Below are 10,294 nucleotides of genomic sequence, written 5' to 3'. Positions count from 1 at the left end.
CGGCACCTCCGTTTTCCCCATCTGTAGGATGGCTGTGATGACAAGATGGACCGCAACAGGCTGCAGTGAGGACTGAATGTGATCATTTGTGAGAATCATTCAGCACTATGTCTGGCACCTGGAAAACTGGAGATCAATGTCAGCTATGGGGATGATGGCGGTAATCTAGAATCCTAAAACCTTGGAAGCTGGGATTTGTTGAAGTAGAAAATTGCAAAGGCTGAGGGCCTCAGAAGCATCAGGTCATGGTGTCCCTGACTATGAGGGGATTGGGGTCCCAGGGGGCTTCTGGCCATCATGAGAATGGATGCGTTAACACCAGGGGCCTTGTCAGGACCTTCCCTGTAGGATACCCTCCAGGTCTGAGTTCTCAGGCTCTACGACATGATGAGGCAAGACTTTTCTCCCTTTCCTTACTCAGTGATGCTAAGTGGATTCTGGGAGCCAGTGATTCTCAGATTCTTAGATTCTGTGAATTGTGGTGGTGGGGGGTAGAAACGGACTCCCTGCATTTTTCTCCATGAAATAACTTTTTCACCCTCTGTGGGAAGACGGGATGCAGAGCTCCCCCTCCCTGGGCAGTAAGAGCAGTGCTGACCATATCAATTCTCCCTAAGGAGAAACTGAGGCATAGAGCAAAGCAAAGCTTCTGGAAACCCAGTCCTATTCAGTTTCTTTCCCTGGTGTTTCCCGTTCCATCACACACACAGAGTGATGTCTCTACCTGCTTGGGACGCCTCTGTGATTTATTTGAGTTTTTTTCCCTTGTTTTTTTTTTTTCTAACTCTACACACTTTTGTTTAAAAAACTGTGGTTTCTCATGAGCCCTGTTATCTCATTGATACCTCTCACCTCTGTGGTGAGGGGAAGAAATCATATTTTCAGATGACTCGTAAAGGGCAAAGAAAAAACCCAAAATTTCAAAATTTCCGTTTAAGTCTCATAATCAAGAAGAGGAGAAACAGAGTGAGTGAGAGAGAGAGAGAGCAAGAGAGAGAAAAAACTATGAGAACCCCCCCACCCTGTGATTATCAGCACACATACTCATCGAAAAAAAAATTGGATTATTAGAAGAGAGAGGTCTGTGGCTTCCACACCGTGGTTTTTCTTCTCGGTATAAAAGCAAAGTTGTTTTTGATATGCGACAGTTTCCCACAAGCCTGGCTGATCCTTTTCTGTGAGTCCACTTCAAGAAGGTGAGTGTCCCTGCTCTCCTCCATCAGATGCGGGTCCAGTGAAAGAGATGGCAGAGAGGTAGGCACTGGGGGGGGGGGGGGGCGCGGTGCAGGCAGGGGCCCTCCGGTACCGTCAAGACACACACAACTACTGTGGTTCCAGTCAGGTAAGATATTTTTGACAATAATAATAGTAATAATCAATGCCAGAAGACTGATAGGTAAAGTACTTAATCAATGTGTGGGCAGAGGAAAAGATAAATAAATTGATATATAGATGGGCAGGACTTTTAAAATATGCCAACTGCCCGTCTTTATGAATTCCCGAGCCTTGAACAACCTGAAACACTGCCCAGGTGTAACTGAAAATTTCACTTACACCTCTCCCTCCTCTTTGTCTCTTGACTCTTGATAGTTCTCATCCCTCTCTGTCTGCTGGTTCTGTCTCTTTCCATGTTGCTCTGCCTCTCTCTTTCTGTCTTTTTCCCAGGTACTCAGACTCTCCACCACTCTGTCTTTCTCTGGCTCTGTCCAGCTTCCCTGTCTCTGTCCGTCTATCTCCCACTGTCTCTCCTGCTCTCTTGTCTAGCCTCCCCCACCTGCCTTCCCACCCACCATCCAGCACAGAGCTTTGGACTGTTGGTGCTTAATAATAGTGTATTGAGTAACGTTGATGAAGACATTTACATTTCACAAGAGTGAGCATCAGTTTTGTTTGCCCCTATCGAAGGAGGGTTGTGAGCTGTCAGGTCAGGCTGAGCATTTCATTGAACTTGTGCTTGCATGGCATGAAAGACCCTCCTGGGGGGCACTTTCAGTCACTGGAAACCGTGGTTTAGCTCTGTGGTCCTACCCCAGGACTCTGTGTGTGTGTGAGTGTGTGTGTGTGGGTGTGTGTGTCCAGAGTCCATGTCCAGGAGCCAAGCAGTCGTTCAGGGCTGGGGCAAGCTCATCTCTGCAGGCTTAGCAAGTGCTGACTCTTCACTGTTAGTATTTTTTTTTAAAACCAAGTTAGAACCACTCTCTCTATTGGTATTGTTCCTGCTTTATTCAAAGAATAGGAGCATTTTTGTAGATCACTAAAAATTGTCTCAACAGATGATCTTTCATGGCTGTCAAGACTGTCCTCACATTGGTATGAACCATGAATTGACCAAGTGCCAATTATTAGACGTTCAGGTTATTTCTAGATTTTCCCCAGAATCATCCCTGATTAGTTCCTTGGATTCCTGAAAATGGAGTTGCCAGGGCAAGACATGTGTGCGTTTTTAAGGTTTCTGACCCTCTCTGCAAATTGTTCTTCCAAAAGGTTGTCCTGTTTTATGCTCCTTGTACTCGAGCTAGGCCCTGGGTGGGTATTATCATTTTTAAGTCCTTTCTCAGCATAACAGGTAAGAAAAAATATTACCACATTGTTGAAATTTGCATTCTTTGACTACTTATACTGTTGATCATTCGTACTTTTTCTTAAGTCATCTGGTCATATCCTTAGTCCTAATAGAGTATTATCATTTTTTCTTATTGATTTGTCACAGCTTTTTATTTAGAAAGGATATTAACCTTCCAATAGCCATACATATGTAGCAAATATTTTCCCCCAGTTTATCACTCACTATTTCTATTTGTTTATGGAGTTTTGTGATGCTATGATGTTTTTATATAGTCAAATGGGTTACTCTTTTCTTCTGTGGTTACTGTCTCTGGTTTTGTGCTTAGAAAGTCCTTGAAAATGAGATAAATGTTCGCCTGTGTTGGCTTCTAGTCTCTTTTATGGCTTCATTTTTTCCATTTGCTGTGGAGGTTAAGAGTGTGGGTACTGGAGCCAGACTGTCTGGGACAAACCCAGCCTCACACCAAGTCATCTGTGTGATTTTTAGCTAGGCATTTAACTTGTCTGTACCTTCATTTCCTCATATGTACTGTGATGATTCTAGTAGTACCTACCTCAAAGAGTTGTTATAAGGATTAAATATCTTAACCATGTTAAGTGCTTAGCATAGAGTCTGGCATTCAGTAAACCCAAAGGCAGCATTAGATATTATCATTTATCTCTTTAATAGATCTGGATTTTATTGCAGGGTCCATGCTCATGACATTTCAAACTGGGCAGAGAGGAATTGGTGGGAAAATAGACTGATTATTCATTCAATAACTTTATTTTCCCCTTAATTGTCCCAGAAACACTTGTTAAACAATACATTCTCTCCTGTCTCCCAGTTTGAAATGCCACATTCATCACAAACTCGATTCCCTCTAGACATTGGTCTGTGATTGAGCTTCCCATTTTGTTCTGTTCCTCAGTGTCTGTTCTTATACCTGGGCCGTCCTGATTTGCTGATTGTTGCTTTGCAGTACAATATATTCCCTGGCCATAGGTCCCCAGCATCTTGCCCTTCCTTATTCCTTGTTATTTGATGCAGCCTCAGTTCCTCCAGCCAAAAACCAGCTAACAGTAACTGTTCTTATCTGGGGCATCCCTCTCTGTCTCTGTCTCTGTCTCTGTCTCTGTCTCTCTCCATCTCTATGTGCTGTTGTTTCTGTCTCTTGTCCTTTTTGTTTCTCTCATTTTCTGTCTCCCTTTTTGTGTGTACTTCTATGACTTTCTGCTCCTATGAGTTCCCCTCCCTCCATCTCTGTCACTCTGTCTCTCTTTCTCTCAGCATCTCACACTCTCTATTTATCTCTGTCCCACCTCATGTTTCTCCCATCTCTCTGTATCTCTTGTTCTCTGGGTCTTTCTGTTCCCCTATGTCTATCTGTCTGTCTCTTTCTGTTTCTGTCTCTACGTATCCCTGTCTCTCAGTCCCCTGGATAGAGGGGCAGTTGTCAACTTGACGCCCTGCAGACAGGTGAACAACTCACCCAGACACAAAGTAGAAGGGCCCTGGCCCTCATCTACTCCATGCCTCTCCCCACCCAGTGTACAAAGGGGCAAATTGAGGCCCAGAGATGGGCAGGAGGGCTTCTCCCAAGGCCTCACAGAGAAGCAGAGGCAAAGTTGAGACCCAAGCCCAAACCATGGGATTCTCAGTGGGACCCTGGTTCTGTCTGCCCCCACCATGGGCCTCAGTTTACTTCTTAGCACCCATGAGGGGAGGAGGGGGACCTGAGCTGCCCGCCAGCTGCTGCCATTCCCCCTTCTGCCTTCTCATGACTTGGGCCCTTACTCAGGAAGGAGGCTCTGTGGCCACATGGGCCAGTGTAGGGCCCTGCCTCACAAGAGCTAGTCTGGGTGGGGTCCCATAGTCCCATGGGTTCAGAGGCCTTTTGGCCAGAGGGTGGTGATACTGGAGGGACATAAGTCAGCCAATGTATCTGTGGGTCTGGCTATGAATAGAGCTTAGCCATGTCCCGAGAGTTGACCCTGGCCCCTGGTAACTTCCATACTGGAGCCCCTCCATAGAGCCTGGCAGTGGGCTCTCTACTGGCAAAGGCCGAGGCTTTTCCTGCTCCATGCCATGAGGCAGGCCCTAGCTGAAGGCACGCTGGCCTCTACCTCCCGCCTCCTTCCCTATCCCTCATGGAATGGCTATGAGTGTGGGAACATCATCCCAGAATGGACAGGGAGACTGAGGCCCTGTAAGTGTTCATTTACCAAGCTGACATTTTGTTAAGCATTTCATGTACATTAACTTTAGAAGAGGGGTACTATTACTGTCCCACCTTACATATGAGCCTGAGGAGAGTTATAGCTAGTTAGTGGCATAGCCCAGCCCCAGGCTGGGAGAAGGAGAGGAGATGATTCTGACCCTCCTGCCTTCACAGAATTTAGGAGGGAGGCTAAGAGGAGACTTGCTACAATTCCAAGCCTGGTAATCCAGAGACCCTATGAAGTAGTGACCTTCCTGTCCTTCAGGGAGTTCTAGTGAGTTTGGACACCATTGACATTGGCCTTCCCGTATTGAGAGGTTGGACCCCTGAACCCCATAGAGTGGGTTTGGGATTCTGAGATCCTTTGAACCTAAGAAATGATGTTCTGTGATTCTGAAGTATAGTGATTCTGAGGTTCTGTGATTCTGGCATAGTACCATTTGAAGATCCCCAGGGTCCCAATACCTGTAGGCTCTACACGGTACTCCCCAAGCATCAAACCTTGGGCCTCTCCATGACCCAAGAAGGGCCAGGTCTACAGGTCCCAGGGCTTGTCATGGTGGCCAGATGGACGTCACTCACCACATCCGCAAGCACCCACATCACCCCCACCTGGGCCAAGCCAGCTGCAGGATGGGCCAGCCAATTCTCGGAACGAAACCCGTGGGGTGGGGTATCTGCCCCCTTCTCTTCCTCCTTGGTGCCGATGAAGCCCAGTGCATCCGGCCGCCATGACGTCAATGGCGGAAAATCTGGGGAAGTGACAACAGGGCCCAGATGCAGACCCCGATATGAAAACACACTCTGTGTCCCAGAAACATCCTCCATGCAGCTTCTGAGAAACAGTCAGAAAGGGACGCCCCAACAGACGATGCAGGAAGCCGGCTGCCCAGCCCGGCCCTCCAGGTTCCCCACCACCAGACAGACCCTATCTATGTCCCCTTTCTGAGAATGTATTGGTGCTTCCCTGAGTCTGGCCATTCCAGATGTGTTTGGGGAGGAGATTTCTTATAAGCCCTAGCCAAATGTCCAGGCAGCTTAAGAAGTGACCACAGGCCAGTGATGTGGGCCAGGCCAGAGTGGTAGAAATCATCTATAAACTGACCAAAAGTCAGTATTCGCTTACTCAGTTTTCTGTAACAAATTACCAAAAACCAGGGGGCTTAAACAACAGAAATTTATTGTCTCACAGTTCTGGAGGCCAGGAGTCCGAGATCAAGGTGTAGGTAGGGTTGGTTCCTTCTGACGCTGCGAGGGAGAATCTGTCCATGCCGCTCTCCTAGCTACTGGTGGATTGTTGGCAGTCTTTGACATGCCTTGGCTTCTAGAAGCATCACCCCAATCTCTGCCCTCATGCATTTGCTCACCTCCTCATGGTCACTGAGTTCTGAGCCTCCGTAGACCCAGGATCTTGATTCTCACTCAGTAATGTTCTAACCCCGAGCGCCTAAGAGTTTAGTACCTAGTTTCTCACCTCCAACCTCCCTCTGCACTAGAGCTCTGTCAACCCCTGTGAGCTCACAGTAAAGAAAGGAAGGAGTGACTGTTCCCCTAAACCCTCCTTGTGCTGGCCTAGGCTACTATCGACAGCTGTGTGCCTAACCCAGTGCTGCGGGGTGGGGATTCTCTCTCTCTCTCTCTCTCTCTCTCTCTCTCACACACACACACACACACACACAGCCCCACAGCATGGGCCTTGTGAAATGTGCACACATGCACACTTTCTGGAGAAATATATGGAGCTCTCAAGTTGCCATGGGACTGTGAAACGCTGCACCTGGGTGTCCCCTTCAGTAAAACGGAGGCTGGACTAGGCAGTCCCTTCCAGCTCTGGCTTCCTCTTAGACTGGGATTCCGAGAAACTGAAGCCCTGCCTGTTGCAGAGTGTAAGGTTCTGGGGCTCAGCAAAGGTGCCTGGAGCCATTATGGAGAACTTTCTGGATAGGGTTCAGATAGGGGATACCGAGGAAGAGCAGACTTTCCAGGCAGGGCATATAGCACACGAGTGCAGGCTTGGACAGCAGAGTTGGGATAAACTCTGGTGGGGGCTGAGTCAAGATGCTCCCACAGGCCTTGGCTCAAGAGAGTCGGTCTCTCCTCTCTGGCACCTGCCATGTCAGCTCCATTCGGGGCAAGAGCCCAGAGATCAGACCCTGCCCCTGCCTGGGCCCCAGACTCCTGTACTCAGCTGCCGATCAGTATTTCCACTGGCATGTCTAACACCAGACCCTTTGTGTCTATCCACACCTGGTGTCATCACCCCCAACCTTGCTGTCCCCATTGTCCCCATCTCAGGTGATGTCCGCTCTGTCCTTCCAGCTGCTCAGGCAAATACCTGGAGATTACCTTGACCCTCCCTTTCTTACCACCCCCTACCACATCCAAGCTGCCAGCAAATTCTCCTGACTCCACCTTCAAAACACTCAAAATCCACCCACTTCTTACCATCTCCACTGCCACCACCCTGGTCTGTGCCCCAGCTGCCACTTGCTTGGATTATCACAGGACCCTCCTTGCCAGTACTCCTGTTTTCACCTTCCTAGAGTCTGTCCCTCTCACAGCAGCCAGAGGGATCTTGAGTCCATGCTCCCCTCCACTCCTGTGTATGCCAGGTCACTGGGATAAAATAATGCCATCAGGAGAGTCATGGACCAGTCCCAGCAGGATCAGCAAAGGTCATGTGGCCTGTGCAGAGTGCAGAGAGACCCAGGTGGCTGAGGCTTGGAGACAAGCCTCAAATGGTTGGGGAAAAAAGCTGAGACCTGCCCTGGCTGAGGCCCCACAAACCACCCCAAATCCCCCACCTCCCTTGTGGAGGGCATATCGCCACCAGGGCTGTGCCAGCATGCACAGGACCAGTGCACATCTGCACACTGAGCATGTGTGGAGACACACACATACCTGTGTTCCTGACACCAATGTGTGTGTGGTGTGTGCCGCACATACATGTGACCGGTGCTGGGGTTCAGCTGGGGAGCCTTTGGGGACATGCCCCAGCCAATGCCTGCTCTGACCAGCGGAGGTGCCCACATGGTTCAGGTGGTTGAGTAGTTCACACACACACACCCCACAAGGGACATGTGTAACTCCTTCCCCATATGTCCCCACAGCCTGCCCTTGGACAAGGACCCAATGCCCAACCCCAGGCCAGCCAAGCCCTCGGCCCCTTCCTTGGCACTTGGCCCATCCCCAGGAGCCTCACCCAGCTGGAGGGCTGGACCCAAGACTTCAGACCCGCTGGGGGCCAAGGGCCCAGGGGCAACCTTCCAGGGCCGGGACCTCCGAGGCGGGGCCCATGCCTCCTCCTCTTTGAACCCCATGCCACCATCGCAGCTGCAGGTGAGGCCCAGGGCCCAGAATGGGGCAGGCAGGGTGGGGTACCTGGGCCTACAGGTGCCGACCTTTACTGTGGCACTGGGCGGGGGGCCCAGCTGGGGCACAGGAAGTGGTTTTCTGGGTCCCAGGCAAGTCTGTGACTTATGCAGATGTCACAGGGCCAAGAAAGTCCCCAGTTAGCAGGTCTCAGAGATTCGAGGCTCTCCCCAACCTCCCAATCCTTGTCTCAGGAGAGGAGATCCTATCATGGTCCCACAGGCATGGCCATGTGACCCCATCCCCATGTGACAGAGGGGAGGGCTGGAGCCCAAAGAGTTGAGGCAATAGGATTGAGGCCAGCTCTGCCACTTATTAGCTGCTTGATCTTGAAAAAGTCATTCACTCTCCCTGAGCCTCAGTTTCCTCATATGTGCAAAGGGGATGGTCAGAGTCCCTGCCATGTAGGCTTGTGGTGAGGAGTGTGTGAATTAGACATGTAGGCCAATGAGAAGAAGGATGACATCTCACCTGCCTGCCTTCTCCCCCCCTAGCTGCCTACAGTGCCCCTAGTCATGGTGGCACCCTCTGGGACACGGCTGGGCCCCTCGCCCCACTTGCAGGCACTCCTCCAGGACAGGCCACACTTCATGCACCAGGTACTGACCCGGACTGGGCAGGGAGGAGGGAGCAGGAAGGAGAACTGGGTGGGGGCAGGCTAAACCACAGCCCATATGTGCCCCCAGCTCTCAACGGTGGATACCCACGCTCGGACCCCCGTGCTGCAGGTGCGCCCACTGGACAGCCCAGCTATGATCAGCCTCCCGCCACCCACTGCTGCCACTGGTGTCTTCTCCCTCAAGGCCCGGCCCGGCCTGCCACCTGGTAACACCCCACCCCACGGCTCTACAGAACCCAAGCCCCCAAGTCCTTGAATGTGAGCAGTGTAGGCTGCTGAATGGTAGCCCTCAGGAGGGCAGAGGTATCAGGTCTTATCATATTGGAAACTCCAACCTCCAAAAAAATGTCAGGCTCAGAACCTTAAAGATGCAGAATGTCAGAATCACGGAACTGCAGATCTTTGCATAGTCAAAATGTCAGCACTTGCAAATGGCAGCCTTTGAGCGGCTCCACCAGAAGCCTTGGACGTGAGGGACAACAGAACCCATTGGGAGTCAGGGCCTGCGAAGCTCAGGAGGGTGGGAAGCTCAAAATGAGAGTCTCTGTGGGCTGAGCTCTCAGTCCCCAAACGTGCCCTGTCCTGACCTACAGGAATCAACGTGGCCAGCCTGGAATGGGTGTCCAGGGAGCCAGCACTGCTCTGCACCTTCCCAAGCCCCAGCACACCCCGGAAAGACAGGTCAGTGGACAAGGCTGGGAAGGACCCCTGCCCTGGCATTCCCTCCCCTGAACACCCTCTGTTCCCCCTAGCACCCTTTCAACCGTGCCCCAGGGCTCCTATTCACTGCTGGCAAATGGTGTCTGCAAGTGGCCTGGATGTGAGAAGGTCTTCGAGGAGCCAGAGGATTTCCTCAAGTGAGTGACCCAGGCCCTATCCTGTCCAGGAGGGCCCCCAGTTTGTAGGAGGAGTCCTGTGGTACAGGTCTCAGCTCAGGCCTCATAGGTAGCGAAGAGGCAAAAGGCAAAGGCTGAGACTGTAGGTTCAAATCCCAGCTCTATCACTCACTGGCTGTGTGACCTTGGGCAAGTTACTTAGCTTCTCTGGGCCTTGGTTTCCTCATCTGTGTAATGGGGCATCATAATAGAGGTGCATACTATTATTTACCTCCATTTTACAGATACAGAAACTGAGGCCAAAAAAAGTTAAGTGTCTTGATCAAGATCACCCAGTTCCTAAGTGACAGAGCTGTGGTTTGAACCCAGGTAGAAGGCTCCAGGCTCCAGAAACCACACTCCTAACTGCTTTGCCCTGCTACCCCTGATACCAACACACCAGCCTGATTTTATTGATCCCTAAAGTCCTAGATTCTCACAGTGGCTGTTGCTGCCTCCCTCAGCCCCATCACACACGCACATACCCCTTCTCCAACCAAACCCAACTATCAGTGGCGACTCTGCACCCTGTCTTCTTCACGACCAGGCCTTTACACAGGCTGTCCCCTCCACCTGGGGTGCCCCTCCTGCCCTCACCTACCTGGCCTGCTCTCAGTTTAGCAGCCTTCCAACATCATCTCCAGCACCCTGGCCAGGCTCAG

At 50.9% G+C, this 10,294-nt stretch overlaps 1 protein-coding gene across 5 annotated transcripts in view; it reads left to right on the top strand.

Annotated features, from left to right (window-relative positions):
• The first annotated feature begins 248 nt into the window (after positions 1-248).
• FOXP3 (forkhead box P3) overlaps positions 249-10,294 on the top strand; it is a 14,355-nt gene continuing 4,309 nt past the window's right edge. For 2 of the 5 annotated variants that reach the window (XM_058714586.1, XM_058714585.1), the window contains exons 1-5: positions 7,625-8,105; positions 8,633-8,737; positions 8,825-8,963; positions 9,351-9,438; positions 9,510-9,614. In XM_058714586.1, the coding sequence (XP_058570569.1) occupies positions 7,845-8,105; positions 8,633-8,737; positions 8,825-8,963; positions 9,351-9,438; positions 9,510-9,614 (698 nt within the window). In that variant the 5' untranslated portion in view covers positions 7,625-7,844. Of the gene's footprint in view, positions 1,197-7,624; positions 8,106-8,632; positions 8,738-8,824; positions 8,964-9,350; positions 9,439-9,509; positions 9,615-10,294 lie in introns of those variants that run through there. The other 3 variants (XM_058714588.1, XM_058714587.1, XM_058714589.1) reach the window with 3 other exon arrangements.

The sequence above is a fragment of the Neofelis nebulosa genome, chromosome X (assembly GCF_028018385.1).
Source record: "Neofelis nebulosa isolate mNeoNeb1 chromosome X, mNeoNeb1.pri, whole genome shotgun sequence".
In the NCBI taxonomy this organism is placed as follows: domain Eukaryota; kingdom Metazoa; phylum Chordata; class Mammalia; order Carnivora; family Felidae; genus Neofelis; species Neofelis nebulosa.
Note: the sequence above shows the minus strand (reverse complement) of the source record. Positions and strands in the feature narration are given on the sequence as shown.